This window comes from Condylostylus longicornis, unplaced genomic scaffold, assembly GCF_029603195.1.
Source record: "Condylostylus longicornis isolate FDR11 unplaced genomic scaffold, ASM2960319v2 ptg000026l, whole genome shotgun sequence".
NCBI classification, from domain to species: domain Eukaryota; kingdom Metazoa; phylum Arthropoda; class Insecta; order Diptera; family Dolichopodidae; genus Condylostylus; species Condylostylus longicornis.
The window spans coordinates 2,579,208-2,602,154 of NW_026577995.1; the positions used below are offsets into that span (position 1 = coordinate 2,579,208).

The window sequence follows — 22,947 nt, forward strand, 5'->3', positions numbered from 1 at the left end:
CGTACGGAGAACAATTTTATAACTTGTATACAATTTTTATTCCATACTTTTACTTTTTATCACCGAGTTTTGCTGTATAAATTTGGCAAAGTTGTTAAGAAAAGAATGTACTTCTTTGGTTACCTTCCGTTTCGCCCCAACTTGTTGATAACATTTTTATTTTAAATCTAATAAAAAAAATTCGTTTTTTTTTTTTCTCATTTTAATATTTTTTATTACTTTTTTATTATTATGAGTTTTCTTTAATACTTTTTTAGTCTTCTTGTTTTAAATTTTGTTTTTATTGAAATCTTTGAGGAACATTGTATATGTATGTATGATTGTGTATATCTACCTATTAGGATGATTTATTATTACATTTTGCATACATACACACACACACACATTTAGGTATATTGTATATATAGAATATATGTAGCATTATGAAATATGATTGTTTGTTTGCTTATGAACACTTTAAAAATTTTTTGATGACTTCTCTTTTATTTAATATAGGAATTAAAGCGAATATAAAAGAAGTAAAAAGAAAAACGTTTTATTAAATTGCTGAAAATGACATGAAAATTATTTTTTACAAAAAAAAAATTAAAAAAAAAAAAACTTAATTATTTTATGAGATCTTTTTCGCGATTTTCCCTCTAATTGTTTTTGGATTTTCTTACGCAGGTATTCTTCATATTTTTCTCTTACATTTTTTATTCTTTATTCTTAAATTAAATTTTCTTTAATTTTTTATTTTTAAATTTTAATTGTATAACAAAAGCAAGCATTTTTCTTTGAAGTGCGTTTTTCTCTTAACTGATTCAAGCATAAACAAAATTCTTAAAATTTTTTGAAAAGAATAAAAGAATTGAAATTAATTGCAATTTATAAAAAACAATTGCTGTTTTTTTTTAACAAAAATATTTTGAAAAATAAAAAAGGAATTTTTTAGAATACTTGAAAAATTTTAACCGCGAAATCGGAAGATATAAAGCACAATGATTGTATAGGTTCTTATAGTCCGAAGCAATTATTATTGTGCATTGAGTTTGTCTCCTTTATAATATTTTACTTTATAAAAAAGACTATAGTTTAGAGATTTTTTTGATTTCAAAGCATTTAACGAGGGGCTACCATAATTTTATCAGTTATATTCTGTATTGGGCATAAACAGACTTAAAATACACATGACGTATTCGCTATAACTAATCGAATTCACTTGAGGTGTATAATTTGTGAAAATATCTGACTCAAGAGAATTCTTCGTATAGAAAATCAATTCATTCAGCTTTTTCTTGTACACAATGGCAACATTTTTTCTATTTAAAGTAAATTATCACAACAAAAATTTTTATATTTTTTGACACAATCATTTAATTGTCACATTATATTTTCGTTCGCCAGATTTTTTGTCGAATTCGTTAAGAAATATGGCGAATTTACTATTAATAAGATTTAATAATTCTAAACACTTACTCGTTCTTCAAAAATTATTTGATTATTTGAATAACAAAATTAATCTTTACAGTGGATTTTTTAGCAGAGCTTATAATGAAGCACTAGAAATTCGTATTAGAAAAATAAAATATATTAGCTCATATATTCTCGATTAGTAGCACGCCAGTATTGGTATTTATTTTCATTAAATTAAATCGCATTTTATATGGCGACAGCTGTAAGTGAAATTTGGTAAGAAGAATAAAGTCACCCTATAAGGCTTATCAAGCTATCTACGACTACAAATTGTAGGTAATGGATGTGTCTAATAAATTAAAGATTTCGAAGCAATTTAATGTGTTTGAACCTATATTTGTGTTATGTCGATTTAAATCAAGATAGGCTTACAAAATATTTCAGTGGTAAAAGAAATAACATTGTCGAGTGGAGAAGAGATGCACAAGACTCTTCGTTTCTAGTCCGTTTTTTCTAAAATCGTGTTAGCTGCTATTGACAGAAGAAGAATTTATCAAATGTAATTTAAATTTAATAAACTCCGCATATCCATTAACAATAAATATATTTGTATATTTTCTACAATATTAATCCAATTTTCAACGAAGGCTCTACATTCTATTTATTTTCTTTATATAGTAAATTTTGCATAAGCGATTATTAGATCCCAAAAATCTCATATTTTTAAGCTACAGAAAATAAGCTTAAATTCAGAAAATTTGTTGCACTAAAATTATATTGGAACCAAGTAATAACAATAATTTTTTTTTAATTTTATTTACATTTCGCACATTTTATTTACATTTTATTATTTTTTAACACATTTCCTGTTTGTATATATAATTATTATGTACACTTATACATGATTCCATAAAATTCAAAATATTATCTAAATTTTAATAAATTACTCTCTTTATATAGAAAACATAAAAAAAATATCAAAAACATTTCATTTACAAAATTTGATTACAAAAATTTTATTTTGTAAACACGCACGTAAAATAATTCGGAAATGCAATTTAATTTTTGTTTTTATTTTAGGATGTCAAAAAATGCGAATTTATTCGCGAAATTCTGTTAATACCTACATATATTAATAGAGTCTAACATATTGCATGCTTATATTATTAAGAGGAAATAACACATCCCTACACACAATATTCATTCATATTTTATTCGTTTTTCGTTATCTACGCATAAATTCAAGGCTGCGTTAAAATTAAATGGTCTTTTTAGAATTTTCAAAAAAAATGAGCGATAAAACGATGTGTTCCTTTTTGTTGACAATTTCGTTTACTTTTTTTTTTTTGTAAAAATGAGACAACAGGGAAAACTAAATACAGTTTTTGGTACATCATCAGTGAATACTAATGATGTTGAGAAAAAAAAGGGATGTTATCGTATATTATTATTTAAATAAGGCATTTTCTACATGCACTGTACCAGTGTACATATATTTTGTATTCATAACTTAAATATTGCCTCAAGGTAACTTCATTCTAACAAGTTTTTTTTTCAAATAAAACAAGAGAAAAGGAAAAGAGCAATATTGTTTAGTTATATATAGTTGATTGGGACAATTTTAAGATATTCTCATTTTGACCTCACTTGAGATGCAATGAATTTTCCAATAGAAAACAAAAAAGCATTCGCTCTTTCTTCTGCTGCAAAAATGAAGTTGTCATGTCAATGTCTCTTTTTCGGCAACAAAACTGATGTTGAATATTATGTCAAAAACATGTTATGTCATTCATATGTAATCATAATACATGACATTTTGAAAACAAATTTTACGATTAAATTTGAGAACCATGGAATTGAATTAGAAATTCTGTTAACACATCAAACTGTATTTGATCAAATATGCGCTCAAACTAAATTTTATTATTCAGCAATATTGAGGTATACCGTATACCTATGCATATGTCAAAGTGTGAGTGATTTATTTGAAGAAGAAAAAATAATAATTTAAAATAAATTTTAGGAAAAATTGAGGAATAATTATGGAGTAATAAATTGAATTAAATTATCGCCAACTAATATTTTTAACAGCCGACACAACGTACATAAACGTGAAAAATTTATTCTCTCCATTTCATTTTTTTATTTCTGTCAAAAATTTTTGATAAGAATTGCACAAAGTTTTATTTTTTTTGTTCGACATTTTCACATTAAACCTTAATCAAATTCCTATTCAATTAAATGAAATAATCAAACTTTGCTTGATGTGTAAACGCTACATAAAATTTTTGAGAGGGAAGTTGAACAGAAAATCGCAGAATGACATTTTCCATACAAAATTTCCAGTTTTAAATTCTCCGATTAAAATTCAACGGAGCATAGAAATCGAACCACCGTCCGCCACAAAATCGGAGTATTTATGAAAATATTTTATTTAAAATTTACCCATAATAAATACACAATATTATCATTTATTCAGAAAACATTGCAGAAACATAAATTAAATCGATCGAATTACAAATGTAAAAACAAATTCATGACACACACTATACACATTACATATAATATACGGTTATAACGAAACATTATCATTTGTACTTATTACACAAATAATATGTGCGAGTGTTAAAGGATAAAAGATATTCAACTAACAATAAATAATAAGAATAACAAATAATTTATACGTTCACGTATATACATACATACATAACAGAGAGAAACAGAGACCTCAAATGTGTTGAATAACAAAAAAGTGAAATTTATAACAAAATGAAAATGAAATAAATTGTCATTTAAACAAAAAACAAATAACACATAAAATGAGAGAGAATTCAAACGACTAGTGTAAATAATGTACCGTCAATTTAGTTGATTTGCACAAAAAGCATTTCTCAGTTTGAAATGAACTTATGGATCAACCATTACTGTTATGCTTATACATTTATGCATATGTAAATATATATATATATATATATAAATGTAAATAAAACAATAACGATTTTAAATACGCGATGGCAGTAAACGAGTTGAAAAAGCAAAACTTCAATGTACTCTGCGAAAAAAAATATACGAGTATGCAAATTTCGAATGTTACATACATATATTCTATAAACTGAGTACATTTTTTACATATAAAATAAAATGTTGATTGTGTTTGAGGTTAAATTGAGGTTTTTTTTTAGAATATAAATTGAGAAAAATTAACAAAAAGAGAAAAATTATATTTGATATAAATTTTATATAAATATATGTGTATGTATGTAAACACACGTACATTATTTTAAATTAATAAAATTTACCGTAACAATATTATTCGCATTCTTATAATGCTTAGGTAAATATTAAAAACAGTTAATGAATTCATATTGCATATTTACAGGATGAAAAAAAAACTAAAACATTTTGTTTTCATAATGTCAAAAAAAAATTAGTACAAACATACATAATTTGTGACATTTAATTAATTGTAATAAATCAATTCAAAGATAGTATATTAAATTTATAGACACGTAAATTTGAAATAAAGATTCAAAAGAACCTCATTTGATGTCTTTTGCATCACCGAGTGAGTAGAGAGAGAATGACTGTTTCCCGTTTTTTATTTAAAAATGAGAGGCAGCACTCAATTATTCACTCTGTTTTTGAAATTTCCTATTTAATTGGGATAATGAGAATTCGAATTTGAAAAACAGACTAGAAAAAAGAGAGGAACAGTCTGTTCTTATGTTAAAAATTAGGTAGAACAGAAGACATTCATAATTACTAAAATCGAACAATTACCAACACTATTAAATTTTAAATTTTTATATAGTGGAGCTCTATATTGTATGTACGTAATTTCCAGAGCATTCAACGACGAGATTAATTTCCAGTTCAAAACAAACATAGGCTTTTTAAAATTAAATCTACGCAGTAACTTATTTACTTGAACGTGTAGTGTACTTCTAAGTTTTTCAACTCAATTTAAGAATTTTAAATTATTTGATGTACCAATTTGATAGTGTTTCTCAAACTGTAAAATATGATTTCCCACTTCCTTTCGTTAAATTCCATATTATTTCTATAAATTCCATATTCATTTCAAAAATAATTTATGGTGTTAATTTTCATTCACAATATAAAATAAAATAAAAAATATAAAATTAATTTTGTAAATATTTATAAAATATGTACAAAATATTTTTTGTTGTATAAATGAAAAATAATTGAAAAATATATTTTCACTTTATTTATTTTAATTAAAATAAGAAAAAAAAAATATTCTAATTAGAAATCATAATTGAACGTTATTTGCGCAATTCTTTCAATTAACTCAAAAATACCTAGAGAATTTTACACTTTACATTTTAACTGTGTTTATCGCAATACAAGGCAATACACAGATTACAATATTTTTTTAAATATACATATTTAGAATATAGTTGTAATACACAAGTATATATAGTAATTCAAGGTGAAATTGAATCTAATCTTAAAGTATCTTGGGGGCTAAATAAATCGATATAATAAAATGCATTGAAAGTATTTATTGAAATAAATTATAGAAACATTTTTTATTTAAATTAAAAAATTAAATAAAATATGTGTGTATAGTAAAAATATTGCTTTATAGATTACAAATACGAGTATAACAAGCTTTTCTTTGAATTCAAATTCAAGGTTCGAATTTAAAATTTTTTTTTTTTTAATTGAGATTCGGGGATTCCCTTATAGAATTCAAAAAAATTTAAAGCACGAAGAAAAGAATAAAAATTCACACAATTTTTTCTTGAGTATTTGATTATTCTTGCAACATCCAATTGGAAAATAGCTAATTTTATGACATAATCTTAATTTCGCCTGATAATATGCAATTTTTGCTAAATTTTATTCTGTTTTATATGAATGACGTTTATTATTTATTTAAAAGACGGATTACAAGCAAAACTGTAGATTTTATTTAAAACAATAAGAAATTTTGCCAAAATATGAGATATGCTTTCCTCTTACAGACACAATGGTTAAAAGTAAATTTTAGTATGTAGTTAAATTTATAGTAAATCCCGGATTAGAATTTTTATTAGAAATGCCTTAAATGGCAAAAGTGTTGACAAGCCAGTCTCTGAAGCTTTCGCGAAATAGTCTTCATGCACACCTTATTCATCTTGCAGCACCACACTATGGACTCTAGCTTCCCACCAGATCATATAATATAAGTAATAACAACATATATGGGAGCTCATTTAATATACCTATTAATATTAAATTGAAAAATAAAAAGAAGAATAAAAAATAGAAAAACTGAGCTTCAAAATACAATTTTCCCTTTAATCAGATTTTACCCAAAAGATAATGGTAATTTTCGATATTTATTTACCATGCCCTCACAAATGAAACAAATTAACTCGGATAAAATCATAATATTTTGTGAAATAGCATATTTTCTCTATATGCAAAAGAAGATTCTATTTGCTTTTAAAACGATATTTTATAAATAGCGGATTGTTGCATACATTTAGGACGATAAAAAAAATTACCAGAAATATGAACATACAACCGTATACAACCGTAAACAGTATGCGGTTAATTTGGACAGTTGACACAAATAATTAGATTATTTGAGATTTAAAAATTTAAAGAAGTCAGTCACCGATGTTCGAAATTATGTTTGTCTAGAGGGTCTAGATCAAAATTCGCCTATAGAAAAATAATGATCCATTTCTAAGTAAAAATTTCTGTTTTCTATTTTAAAGGGGTGTAGGATTTTTCAAAACAGACACACATAAGAACGGGCGGAATGGACGAGCATGAAATAAGACTAACAAGCCAATTTTTTTCAGATTTGTTAAAAATTTACAAAAAAAGAATACTGAATACTTTTTTTTATTCCTTTTCTCTCCTTTTTATATTCAATTTTAAATTTTTTTTATTTTTCATTTTATAAATTTCTTTTTTTAGCCTTTGATTAAGGATAATAGCTGATAAATGAATATTTTATTGATTTTCATCAATTTTTGGTTGAATTTTTTTTAAACTATGGTAGAGTTGAGAAAATTAAGAAAAAAAAAGAGTGCATCAATTGCTATTTATTCATAGAAAAAAAATAAAAAAAAAATATTTTGCAAAATATCATAAATTTGTTTTCTCTTCTTTATTTTTAGAAAAGTGAAGAGTAATGGTTTAGGAAATTTTTTTGTATTTTTCTTATTTATTTTCTTTTGCTTTTCTAAATGAAAAATAATGACTGAATCTGTTGTATGGGTGAATGCGTTAATTTAGAGTTGATAAAGTGTGCATATAAATGAAAAATGTGATAATTAACCTTTTTGTATCCCAAATTTTCTTTTATTTTATAAAAAATCTGTAAAAGTTTATGGTTTTAGTTTTTCATTTTTTTGTTGGCATTAATAAAAAAGGATAAAATTGTCCTTTTTGTAATTTTTTATTTATTTATATTTCTTACGTTTTTTTCTGTTATTAACTATTAAAAATTCATAAAGTCTAGCAAGTTTATCAATAAATTTTTTATTTTTTTTTTTGTCAGTAGTTACAAATGATTTTATTTTACTTAAACAAAAAAGGTCATTATAAAATTTAATAGAAGAAAGAAGGAGAGAAAATTTTCTTTCAGAGAAAAATTAAATTGAATTTGTGTGAGCTGTCAATAATAAAATGTCAAAAAAAATCTAATCGGAAAAGTCATTTGCAATATATGCAGTTACTATTAATCTCCTAAAATTTCATAAAAATTACAAATTTTAAACCTATTTTTATATCAAAAGAAAAATGTGGCTGCATTTCCTATTACTCATCGTTTTCAATACAATAATGATATCGATTACATGGTTGAATCGAAATCGATACCCGCAATTTTAATTTACATAGGTACTCATGTTTGAATAACTTGGGACGCTTTCAATCAAAATTTGCTCTGCATATTATACCGATTACTATATTATTTAAATTAAGATCGTATTATTGTGAAAATCATTCAAGGAAATACAAAAAAAAAAACATAATTTGAAACAGTGAAAATAGTGATTAATTGTCAAAATCACTAAATATTAATATAGATAATAAATGTCAAATTTATGAAATGTCATTAAGAACAAACTGAAAAAATTTTAAAATATGGAATAATTAATTTATATACCTGAGAATTTTGAAAATAATGGTGAATATTTTCATTTAAATTTCATGTTATTAACGGAAACAAGGCTCCCAACAATGGGAGTCAGACGTTTTGCTTATAATTTCTAAAAAATGCAAGATATAAATAAAAACATAATATCTAAACTCGTTTATCAGTAATATTAGAAAGAGAAATAAAAAGTTCTAAATGACCAAATTTTAGAAATTGAGTTTTTCATGTTAGCAAGTGCTTTTCGATACCCTACATCATTTTGTATTAATTAGTATTGCGAATTCCGCTTATAAGTCCCTAAGATTTAGATTTTTTAAGATATTAATGCAAGAAAATGGTTTTCTTCTTTGCATTTTTAAATCAACAATTTTTAATTTTGTAATTAAAATCCGTATTCGAGTCTGACACACTCCCACAAAATTTACAATTTAAAATCACTTTACACTTTATACAAAAGGAATTCAAATTAAACCATTTACTCATTTGAAATAAATGAGTAAATGAGTATACATATACATATCACATTTTAATTTTTAAATTTTTTAATAATTTTTAAGTGAATTTAAAAAACAACTCATGGATTCAATATTAAAATAATTTCTCTCTTATCATTGCTCCATATAAATATATAAGTAACATTTTAACAATATTATTTTTAATTACATTATGTGTATAATTGTATATAGCTTAATTCACACATTATATATGTACATATAATATACATAAAATATATTTATGTGTAGAAAATATATATGTATAACTTTAAAAATATAATAATGAAATATTTTTATTAAATATATTCAAAATAATAATATTAATGTTCTTGTCTATCTCGGCAGTGGCGTCTGATTTTGACGCTTCTGATTTAAGAGGCGGCCCAAATTCAAATTCACGTTCTTGGATACCAGTTGTGGCATATCTGGAACCTCTGCCGAGACCGACTAAATCGCCAAGTATGTTATATAAAAAATAACAAATTTTTTTTTTTGTATAAGTTTTTTGCGTAAATGAAATATCAATGTTTTATGTCTATATATACATATAAAGGCTTTTTATATATAACTATATATAGTAAATATATGTGTACTTAAATAAATAGTAGATTTGAGCTTATGCTGTATAATAAATACAATACTCATACAATATAAAACATTCATCCATATTTTTTTTTTTAGTATTTAACCATGTAGATGCCATGTAGAGATGATAGCAAAGCTGTAGTAGCTTTTTATTTATTTTTAATAAAAACAAAGCCTCATAAAAGTAGTATACCATATACAACTATACTATATATACATTCATATAAACCTATATACAAATGTATGTGTTTATTTTATTATTTGAGTAAATAAAATTATTCTATTATCCTTTTTTTTATTCTTTTAGTTTCGGTGCCTTTTATAAAAGATCATATAAAAAAATGCATATATTTTTTAAGTTTAATAGCTCCTAGCCATAGACTTAAAACCACTTAATTTATAATTGAAATTTTCGGAGTTATTTTCCAATATAAATTGAAATATTCTTGTGATTATATTGTGTGCTAAAAAATAAATAAAAAATTTATTTTCAATTATTTTTATTTTTTTAAATTCACTTAAAAATTATTACATCTCTTATAGTGCATTAATAAATAATTTTTAAAAATTTATAAAAATTTAAACAGTCAGTTCAAGCAAATTCCAGTCTTAAATTTTTAAAATTGGCATTTGTCTTGCTTGTCACTATAAAAATTCTGTTGTTAACCCATTTTTCTCCAGTATACCCCACAAATCAGTATACTGACATCAACTTTTAATTTACATTGAACAAGAGGTTGCGTTTTGAGCATCTCTTTGAAATTAAAATTGTCCGATGCAACCTTGAAATCCGTGGCAATATTATGTACATTGAGTCAAATTGGGTTAAACTATTATAAAAATTCTTGTGTAACGTGCACTAAAAATTTTACCTAAATAATTTTTTGTTTTGTTTATCTTTGTTCGATATTCAGAATTCAGTAATCATAGTTCAATCAAACTTTCATAAATTGTTTGAGGTTCAATGGCACTTCTGCAACTAAAAGGATCTTTTACTCAAACGATTCATCACTATAAAGAGAATTTTATGAGTTTTAAATTTGAGTTAACTAAGTTTTTCATATTTCTAAATTTCTCCGAGTTATAAACAAACATTAAAAAATTGTACGCTCTTAAGAGAAGAAAATCTTTGAAACCAGGGGAAAAATTGAGAAGTTTCTACTGTTACCCAAGTTCGCATATGTCAGACTTCCAAAGAATACGTCGGTATTAAATTTTTTTTTTGTTTTATGAATAATATTTGAATATTATTTGGAGTAATCATAATTAAACAATTTTGAAGAAAGTTATTTAAAAGGAACTATAACAAAGGACTAGGTAATGGGATGTTGGGCAAATTAAAGCATCCTTTAAAAAAATGTAAGGTTTCTTACAGTATACATTCTAATTCAGTAGTCCTTTTCATAAATTTCTAGCTAACATGTTAGACTTCTTTATTTTTTGCTTAATGTTTTTCGTATTTTTAATACTTTTGATTATATTTTCTCCAATTGAAGGCAGTTTAATGTTTATTAATAAGAAGAACACGTTAATTTTAATTTTTAAATTAACAAAAAGAATAGTGCTAGTAATTTTACAATAGAAGATTAACTACAAAACAGGTGTCCAAAATTAACCAAAAAAAAAATACAGCGTGACAGCTGACAGTTCAGGCTTATTAAAAACGGAGCGCTACACAAAAGAACACCGCCTCGTTATTATTGAACATCATCTGCAGCTATGAGATCTATCATCTGCAGATTTATAACACTTTAAATGTATAACAATTCTAATTACATATTAAAAAGACCTAATACAACTCATATAAAGGGTAGCGGAAATTACTAATAACACACATTTATTCTTGTATAATTAAATTTTCATATACGAAACAAATTTTCATGTACAAGCTACTGTCAAATAAGTACTCGGGTGGAGTTTGGAATGTTGTATACCCGCCTAACCGAACATTTTTGTCAGTGACGACTGAAAATATTATCCTAAATATTGTTCTTTGATTAATGCCGAATATTGTTCTTTGATAATGCCGAATATAATTTAAATTAATAATTCCGAATAATCTTTAATAGCTAGATTCTTTTAACTTAAATAAATAAATTTTTTAATTAAAATTAATTTTATATTAAAAAATGGAAGTTAATATTATGGCGGTAGTTAATGTAACTTTGGTGATCTTGAAAGTAATTTTTAGTGACTCAACTTAATTCCTGTCTTTCTCAGATTTTTATTTAAGTATAAATGCCTTAACAATAAACAATTAAATTTTAATTTAGTAGCTATTCACAAATTCAATATTTAAACAAACAAGTATGCATTGCATTTTTTATTCAAGTATAATTAAAATATTTTTTAACCATCATCATCATAAGATTCATATTAAAATTCACCACACATATATGAATTTAAGTGTATGTGTATGTGCACTTAAGAGAACAATGAAACACTTTAAATGTTATATAATAACAGTAATAATAATAACAAAAAAAAAAGAGTAACAATAACTCATTGTTTTGTGTTTTTGCTTTCTCTTTTTTGAGAGAGAAAATCATTTTGATTTCATCTTTATATTCGCCTGGATATGTTCAAAATGCCCTTGAGCTATTAAAATTTTCTTCAAATACTTTATTTGTATGAATGTGTGTACTTAAAAATGCAAAGAGCTTTGAAATTTTAGTTTAAATTTTTTTTTTTATTTTATTTTTTGTTCTTTTTTACCATTACGAGTACGTTTCTTTACTATTTCTATAAATTTTTATATTGTCTATTTGATATTATGCTTTTGTTTTCTTTTTTTCTTATAAACGCAATTCTTTTATCACTTTCTTATTTTTTTTTTTGAATAGTGTAGTCCTTCAATCAAGGTTTTATCTATTGTAATATCATTATAGAAAAGGATCTCTTTTATTTGTGTTTTTTTTTTAAAGTTTATTATCAAAAAATATTCTTGAAAGTATATAAGGGGGTTATTTTATTATACAAGTATGGTGTGAATCTATTTAATTTTTTAAGATTTTGCTTTATTCTAAATCACTTTATTAAATAGATTTTTTTTTATATTATAATTTATGCAGATAAGATGTGAGTAATAAACAAAATGCTTCATATGCATATTAAAAAAGAAAATTTAATATAATATTAATTCAATATAAGGAGGTGATTACTCATCTATACTATAAATTATTATAATAGACTTAACATATGAATGATATTACAGAAAATTTAAGATGAATTTGATTAGTCATCTTTGTCATTGTAACACTACAGCTATAATAAGAGACAAGTGAAATTAAATGTATTGTAAAGAAAGAAAACGTTTATAATACAAGCAGAAGAATCCTCCTAAATATATGCAATAAGAAGATACATCAAAATTATTTATTCTCTTTCCATCCACATACAACAGAAAAACAAAAATTACCCTAACCTCACTTAAACATAACTAAAGCTAGCTACGAGCAAAATTCTAAATAAGTCTTCAAGAAAACACTACCCGTATTTGTTTGATATGATAAGAGCAAAAAACAGGATGAAAACCATATACGCCCTTCAGAGGTAAAATTTTACCCACACCTGCATTTAAATGTAAATAAAACTTTCTGACGTTGATTCCGAAATGATCTTCAATTAAAACTTACTCAAAATATATTTCACTTGAAAAACCAAATAAAAATTCATTTTTGTTTTTTTCTTTTGAGTTGATTAAGCTTTGCAGTTTAGCTGATTGCAGTGCATCGTATTCTAATAAATAAATGTCATATACGTTGAGCTTTTGTCAAATTTACAGTCAAAAGGGTTTTTGAATAATTTTTGCTTCTGTTTTCATTATGATTCAATCTAACGCTTGTACTACAAACTCAACGTTTTAATTATATTTTGCATAATTTGACTTAGCTTTACTCCCAATTGCACGTACAACAGTTTCGCCATACAACAGTTTATTTAATAAAGCGACCACTCAGCGCGTTTAGGTGTTATTCGTTTTAATCAGGGCTCGAGTCTACTGCTTACGAGATCAAATAAAATAATTTACACATTAATCAAATATTTCAAAAATCTTTAACACTTTTTCGTATACTTACATTTTAACAATGGTTTTTTTTTTCGTTCAACAATTTTGTAATTCATGGCAAATATCAAGTAATTAAAAAAAAAACTTCAAAAAAAAGTTGAATTGCTTCTACAATAATTTCATATTCTGAAAATGATAGCAAAATTGCATATTACAAAAATAAATAAATTTTTAAAAATTTTTACTTTTATAATTTTGTTTTTTTCGTTCCAACACATAAAACTATCATAAAATTGTCATAAGCAAACCCTTGACTATTAAAATAAAAACTCTATATGTACACGACGCTCAAATATTAAATTCATTTCTCTTGCTTATAGTATTGCTTTTTTTTCGTATATAATTTTCAAATTGATGTCAGACAAAATTTTTTATTTTTACTTTATAAAGGGAGAATGACAAAACCAAAATATTAAAGATTTAAAAAATTTCACTTAAAAAATATTAACCATAAAATTTTTTATTCATATGGGTATATTGTGCAAAAATGATATACTTACTGATTGTCGACGACTAAGTGTATTTTAAAATTTAAAATTCAACACGAAACACAGTTCAATAAATTTAATAAAAATTTGTAGGAGGAGAAATAGTTGAAATAGAGGGCAATCGAATTTTTCATATATAAAGAATTTAATTTGAAAATTTTTTGTATCTGTAAAAAAAACAACTATTTGAGTGAACTTTGTGACTCTATATTGTATTTAGATATTTGATGAACATTTGCATGGCATAATTTATTAAATTCAAATCAAAATGAATCAATTTATTGGATGGCAACCCTTTTTAAACCATATTATTTCTATAAACTCCAAGAGTATGAAATATATTGTTATCAGTACATTGATGCACTAGCAAGTTAACATATTAATATTAAATTCACCTTGTTGATTATTAAATACCCCAAACGTAATCTCCCTTATAAATTATTTTTTCCTCATACGGCCCTAATTTTTTTCCGGAACCCCTTCTCACGTCTACTCATAAAATTTTTTTTACTTAGCACTATATCAACGCCGCTGACAAATTACAGTATTGCAACTAGCCCAAATCGCGAGACTTCCATCGATGCTTTAAAACCTCTTACGAAATATCTTAGTCATAAATGCGCTATACCGTTTCGCATTCACACAATAAGTACTTTACCGCTTCGTCGTCTTACAGGCAGAGACAGCAAACATAGCTCTCCGCCTTGCCCATCCCCTTTAGATGGGCCATTGTTAGGCTGTGTTTAGTGAGCAAACCTACCAAAAGACCTTATTAATTTATTCTGATTATGAATTCCTAAAATAGAATAACAGTTCTTATAAGTTCAATATTTTCCTGCCATTATTATAAGCAGATTTTGTTGAATTACAGACTTCAAAAAAACTTGAGCCGTTTTGCCTCATTGCCATAAATATTGAGTCGCTAACTTTTACATAAAAAATAAAATTTACTGACCAATAAATATTTCAACAACTTTGTGTTTAATTAGGGAAATCTCTTAAATTCATCAAATACAATTATTCAAAATCTTCAACAATTCAGCATATAATTTTAAAATTAAGCAACTGATAAAGAATAACATTATAATAAAAAATAGCATTTATTTTGGGAATATTATTATGAGTATGAAATTAAATTTTAATTTATTTTTTTGTTATTTTATTAATTCACTCTAAAATTATTATTTTTTTCTTACTAGCAATTCTAAACTTTCACTTTCTATTCTCTTAAACAAATTTTTAATTTAATTTCTTCTCTAACTCTTTGCTATTATTTTTGTATTCTATAGTTTTCTCTCTCTATTCAATGTGTGTATAATAAATGTTATTAAAACTAATATATTATAAAATATTATAATTATAACAAAATATAATTATATTTAAAAAAAAATTTAATTAAAAAACAACATGAATTTATGTAATTTATTATCATTGTTTTTTTTTTTAATTTTTTTTTTAATATTTTACAGAATGTGATCAGACATTTGTTTATCGTGTTGGTGGGCCACAAAATGGCACATTTACGGCACCATCATTTCAAAATCCAACGAATCATTCTCGACAATGTTTGTATATCTTCCTAGCAGGCCCTGGACAACGTGTTGAAGTTATCTTTACACATTTTGCTTTAAGGGGCTCTCCACCAGAGTAAGTTTTAAATATTTTATTCTTTTATGCTTATATTTATAAAAAATTTTATAGTAAAAACAATTTGAGCTATATAAAAAGTTATATTCCAATAATAGTCCTAAATTTTCTTTTTCTGTTTTTATTCACTTATGGTTTTTGAGCGCCTTTTTCCTTTTTTTTAAAATGAAATATAAAGAGAAAAGATGAATAACTTTTCTTTCCATTTAATTTTTACATTGTTATTTTTTTATTATTTTCTCTTTTGTTAAAAATTGTAGAGAGATGGCAAAGATTAGGATTAGTATGTATACACAATTGCTAAATAAACTTGTTTGTCTAGCCTGATCACTTAGTTTCTTGAATAATTCTTTCACCTTCTAATAACCAGACTTTCTGCTATTTCTGTAGAAGAAAAACACACATCTCATTTATAACATGTAAACAGCATTCACATTGAGTAATTCAATTTAATAAAATAGTGGCTATACGAAATCACTGGCATTGAATTCAGGTTTCTTTAATTAATTGGACTCAATAGTAAATGAACTACGTATATAATAGAAGTCCTTAAATAGTCTGAATAAAAGTTTCAAATATTTTTCACAACGCACCCCCTTTCTTTCAATTCACATAAATTTCATTCACAATTATTTAAATATAAACAACATGAATTCAAATATAAATAATTGTGAATGTCTGGCAACATGGATTTCAATTTTTATACTATATTTTCTGTAGTGAAGTTTGAAATTTTATTAAATATCAAATTTGCAGACTGATTAATTTATAAGTTTGATTTAATACTTTCACAAGACTGAACTTATTATTATTCTTCATATATAATAAATTATTAAATTTATCATCGCGTTATCGTATTTAATGTTCAATTTGAATAATTTTTCAGATTAAATTTACCAGTAATTTATTTTTGTTAACTAAAATTTAGTTCTACCTGTCTAAATGAGCCAATTTGAAAATTGTCTACATTAATTTTTTGTTTCCAGTCAATAAAATTAAGCATAACACATGGTAATTAATTACTGTTACGACACAATTATGATATTACTTAATTTGCTGAATTTCCAGTCAATGAAATTAAGCATAACATATCGTAATTAATTACTATTAAGACACTGTTAAGATAATACTTTGTTGTGCTGTTATCCCACTACTATAAATGTGAAAGGCGAACAAATATTAAATTAAAAATTCAATGAAAAAAAATTTAGAGATGGAAACAAGGTTTAGGAAATTTTTCTTTACAATTTTTCATGTTATTTTGATTTTTTCCCATTTCTTTTTAAATTGTTCTCTTTTATTATTTTCTCTTTTAAATTTTATTCACACTTTTTTGAATTTCCTTATCTCTTCTTTTCTAAAATGTGTTTTAGTTGTTCAGATGCCATCATAATAGTTCCTTTTAAATGATTCCTTTTTTTTTTGAAAGATTTTATACTTCACATTACATTGTATATGTATATATTATGTATATTTTATGTGCATTGTAAATATTTCACTAAAATTTTTTCTTGATTTTTCTCCACATCTTTTTCATGTTAAATTCTTCTTTTTTTCATCCCTATTTAAGTGGGTCGGCTGTCGGTGAACTACCAGCGTAAGTATTACACTTTTATATATACTTATAATTCAATTAAATCACAAAAAAAGAGGACATGGTTTTCAAATAATTTATGTTTGTACAGTTTTTAGTTTTGTAGTTTAACTAAAATTAAAATAGAAAAAAAAATAATAATTTTTTTGAGTAAATGGCGCAATTTTTTTTTTCTTTTTGTGCCACCATGTTCTCTTCAATCTTTTATGTTTTTCATGGTTTTTGAAAATTTGTGTTAAATGCCAGGAGGCAAAAATAAATAAATTCATTTAATAAACTAAATCAAATTAAAGATAATAAAAATATACATAGACTTTTAATAAAAACTTTTTATGACAGTAAAAACTTAAAATAAAAAAAAACAAATAATGCTCTCTTTAATACTGTTAAAAAAATTTTTATTTTCAAATACGACTAGAAAAAAATAAAACAAACAGTAACTAAGCATAGAGTACGTACAGTTACTGTATAAAAAAAATTTCCCTTTCGGCTTTCATAATATTCTCTTTCCTATAAAATAAACCTTTTGAATATTGAATCTGTTTACGAGAGTGTAAAACAGAGAAGAGCATGAATAAAAAAAAATTTGGTGTAATCAACACATAACCGACCGCAATATGTCTAGTTTAGCAAAAGTATTGCATAAAATTGTAAAAAATTAAATATATCTTTAAAATTTTAAGGACGGTAGGAGCATTTTAGTAAACATACCTATAGAAAGATATAATTTTGACTCTTAGAAAAGTTTCGCTTTATGCTATCCGAATACCCTGCTTTTAGTTCTGGTAGCAGAACTCAAATATTAAATATCAAGAAATAGCGTCAATTAGTTGAACGCAAATTATGATAAAAAATGTAAAATGAGATCCTAGTTCGATTTCCGAGCTTTGAATTATTCCTAAAGAATTTACCCATCCATTGTTTTAACATCCTGAAATTAAATATCAAATTAATGTGACTATTTCTCTTTATATCTGCAAAAATGTAAATTTTGCCAGTACAAAAAATACAGCTATTGACACCTGATTTTTTCTCATATTCAAGGAAGCTTCTATATAAAATTTCAAGTTAGTCTCTGTTGACTATTTTCTTAAAAATGATCAAAAATGTAAAAAGATCCAGTTCCCAAGGCCTGATATATTCAATCCTTAACATATGCAGAACTCGATACAGTCGGTAAAAAAGTACTCAAAAATATTACTCAAAAAAAGCAAAATGAAAAGTATAAATTGATTGACTTAAATTTGTTTAAATATGAAATGTCGTAAGCTCAACAGAAAAACCGTTCAATTAAAGTCACAATAAAAATTCACCATAAAAAAAGAGAAGGAACTAATAAGTATTTACATTTATGAGAATAACATGTTTTCCTTTGCAAATCGGAGTCACATTCAACCTACATTAATATATTTCTAGATGACATTTGCGACAATAATATTATTTTTTAAATACAGATCGAATTTCTATTATTAATAATAAATTTAATATTATCCCATTAACATATGAACTTTATGAATTAAACTTTAAAGTTTAATATTAACGTTAACACAAAACCTGCTGACAATGTCATTTATTTGTCAATGATATACAAAATGAAATTAATCTTTAAATCTAACAAAGAATATAATGTGCAACATGATTTTCATTAATGACCGCAAAACAAAATTCATGAAAATTCTGGTATTCATTACACATAGTTCAAGTAATTAATAGACAAACACATAACTACATATGTATACCTATCAAAAATCAAAAAATATAGTATTTATATCAAAAAATATAGCATTAGTATGCAAAAATCCATGCATATACACAATTTCAAACATTATGTTTTAATATTCAACAATGCCAGAATTTTACAATGTGACACACAAAGATGCCTCCTAATTATTGTTTTTTTTTAACATATTGATGTAATTTATTAAATTTTCCACCCACAAAATTATATTTAATAATATACTTACATACATATGTATATGTATAACAATTATACATAAATTTTTCATTTTGAAATATATAGTTGCATTTCTGAATACATGGATATTTATGCTGAGGTACAATCATCAGATCCAGCTGATTTAATAAATTCACCATTTGGTGGAAGATACTGTGGTCCAATACCACCACGACGTCGGATTTCAATGCATCGTGCAATAGCGTTGTCATTTTTCACAAATAAAAATTCATCGACTCCAGATTTATTCCAAGGACGTTATACATTTATAAATGCATGTAAGTAACATTTTAATTTACGTAAATAATAAAAAAAAATATTATATTGTATATATACATAATAATATATTATTATTATATATAATAAATATAATTATAACAAAATCACAAACTAAAGTATGTAGGCATATACGCATAGTACAGAGCCATCATACGTATAAAAAACAAAACTAAATTATTATTCCATTAAATTTTTTTAAATTACACATACATACATAAACCACAAATTCAAAATGATAATAAATTATGTATGTAGGTGGTTTATTTTTTACTTTAAATAAATATATATATATACTAGTATATGAAAATTTCAATTTTAGAATTTTTGTTATAAAATTGAATAAAAATGAAAATTTTTATTAAGGTAAAGTAAAATTATATTTTTATTTTCGAAAATAAATAATTTTAAACTGAACAATATTAATGTTAACGATATGAAAAATGAAAGGAATGTGAAGTTTTTTTCAAGTTAAAAACCTTTTCTGCCAAACACTTTTGTTTAAAACACTTAACTTTTTCACCTTTACTTAAACAACATAAAAAATTATAAAAATCACTTAAACTTTTTTTACACATTTTTGACATCTCTTCTTTAATTAATTTCACTTAACTCTCTAATTTTCTTGCACTTTTTAAACATTTATATGGTAGGTTTTCCATAAGAACCCTTGCAACTTGCTCATATTTTCCATATCTATTTTCATTAAGCCTTTATTATTTAAAATCAAATTTAAAAATAACAAAACCAACAAAAAAAAGCACTAATTGTATTAATTTCATTACAATCACTTCTTTCATATTTTATGACAGAGGAATTTCATTATTTAGCCGAAAGAGTGTGTTTTAACCGAACTAGTTTATTATAGAGAAATTACAGGAAATAACCAAAAATGCATTAAAAATGCTACGTACAAAATATGACAAAAATGACAAATACATGACAAATGAAAAATTACAAGTAACTTCTTTTTATAAAAGTTCCCTATTTTGAAAATTATATATTTTGAAGGCACCTATGTACGAGTATGCATAATGAATAATACCTTTGTTTACACAACTTCCGTTTCAATTCCCCTTGTCTAAAATCTTTGCGGATAATGGGAATAAAAGGTACAACAATTGATGCAAAAATCGTCGTGTAAGCACAGGTAATGAATTTCGTACTAAGCTTAAAGTTAAATGAAACAAAAAGTTTCAATTCGAATTTTAAAAGCAAGAAAAAAAAATAAAAAAACAAAATTAACGGAAAATTCTTCTCAACTATATTAAAATCCGCTTACTGAACAATTTTAATTAAAATTTAAACTAATAAACTGAAACACTTTGTTCAATTTAATGTGATGACACTAATTAACCACAATCACTTTTAAAAATGTTGCAGCAAATGAGAGTACTTTCATTATAAATTTTTCGTGCTGTTTCCATTTCTAATCAATTTTATGGTTTAATTTCTTAATTTCTTCTTATTCTTATTAATGCTGACACCGTTAAAACACACTTTTACGTCTATAAAATGGGTAATCGAAATTACTAAGGTCTGCGTTGCTGGCATTTTTTTTTTTTATTTTTCGCTTGATATTAGAATGGCAGCGTTCTGTATTGTTAAAAACAAAATTTTATCAAAAAACGGCCTTTAAACTGCATTCAAATGCAAAACTAAATGCAGTGACACTACATTGTCAAATAAAAGTAAAGTTTTTTTCTTATATTTCGGGATACACTATTTAGATTACCGTCCTCCTTAAAATACGAAAAATTGTCAAAAATATGTCAATTTAAATATTTATTAATGCCTACTGGAAATGCTTATCGTAAAATTTTATAAATGGCATTCAGAATTTTTTACTTTTTTTTGCGTTTTATACAATTTGGAACGCGTAAGATACGGTATAAAACATTATCAAAATTTGCGATTTTTTACAATACGGAATGTTGCCATTGGGTAGTTTATTTAATATTAAATTATGCATTTTGGAGCCACTCGTAAGTATGCCTATATAGGCAAATATGACAAATTATAATTAACATGCATTTTATATATCTCCCAAAATATTTCTATAAATTCACAAATATTTCTGATTCTTTTATACAATTTTATAATTTTATTAATAAAAAAACAAAATTAATATTATTTTATTATTATAATAATTTCAGCTGAATACGAAATCGGTATACCAATAGCTGGATCACCATGTTCCTACACGATTACCCCTAGTATGAGTTCAAATAAAACAGGTGCTTTAATATCTCCAACTTATCCTGGTGCCTATCCTAAAGATATGTCATGTACATATCAATTTCTCGGTGAATCGAATCAGAGAGTTAGACTTGAATTTCGTGACTTTGATCTGTTTTTTGGAGGGCCTCAGTAAGATTTTTTTATGCCACTTTATTTTTTTTTTTTGTTACTCTCTTGTTGAACAAGATTTGCATTTTTTTTTTGGTTTTGATTATATTTTTTGAGTTCATTAAATTTTTTTAAAAAATGTTTTTAAAATTTTAGTTGCCCATTTGATTATGTTAAAGTTTATGATGGTCCAGATAATTCATCGGCATTAGTTGGTACATATTGTGGACAGCAAAGAAATTTAGTATTATATTCAAGTGAATCAAGCCTTTTTGTCCATTTTTATACATTGCCAAGAACGGCAAATACTCAAAATCGTGGCTTTAAAGGAATTTATGAATTTAGCGAAAGTTTTGTTAAATTAGATTTTATACGTAAGTATATATAAAATATAATTTGAAATGTTAATTTCATTGTAATTGTATACACAATACATATACATATACATATAGATAAAAAATCAAAATATTCAAAGTTAATTTTTGTTTAAATGTGGTGTTTATTAAATATTATTTTATATAAGTTTATTAATTAAAAAATATTAATAATATTGAGAAAAAAAAATTACATTACAAAAATCAGTAAAGTGTGCACTTTCAAGAAAAGAAAAAAAAACAAAATTGTTATACATAAATGTGCTGTACAAAATAAGCTAATTTAGTGTTACCAACAAAATTATATGGCATTAATTTAATTACGTTAAATTTTGCAATTACATACACAAATTATAAATTAAATACATACATATAAACATTTATAATTTGTGTGTGTTCAAAAATTAATACATACATAAATGTACAATGCAAAATTATTAATTTATTAAATATTAGACACATTTTTGATTGTTGTGTAATTGTGAATGTTATGATTCCTAATTAGTACAAAATTTTCTAATCAAAAATTGAAAAAAAAAACCAAAAATTTATAAAATTTTCTGAAAATTATTTTTAAATCCTATATACAAATTCGGATC

General features: G+C 24.4%; 1 protein-coding gene across 6 annotated transcripts in view; it reads left to right on the plus strand.

Moving 5' to 3' along the window:
* The window catches only part of LOC129607130 (tolloid-like protein 2), an 87,552-nt gene that overhangs the window by 46,946 nt on the left and 17,659 nt on the right, over positions 1–22,947 (plus strand). For all 6 annotated transcript variants that reach the window (XR_008696796.1, XR_008696795.1, XR_008696797.1 and 3 more), the window contains exons 2-6: positions 15,624–15,801; positions 17,372–17,398; positions 19,416–19,627; positions 21,782–21,995; positions 22,131–22,348. Coding sequence is in view for 3 of the 6 variants with exons in the window: in XM_055517875.1 (XP_055373850.1) it covers positions 19,432–19,627; positions 21,782–21,995; positions 22,131–22,348 (628 nt within the window). In the remaining 3 variants the exon portion in view is untranslated. The remainder of the gene's footprint in view (positions 1–15,623; positions 15,802–17,371; positions 17,399–19,415; positions 19,628–21,781; positions 21,996–22,130; positions 22,349–22,947) is intronic.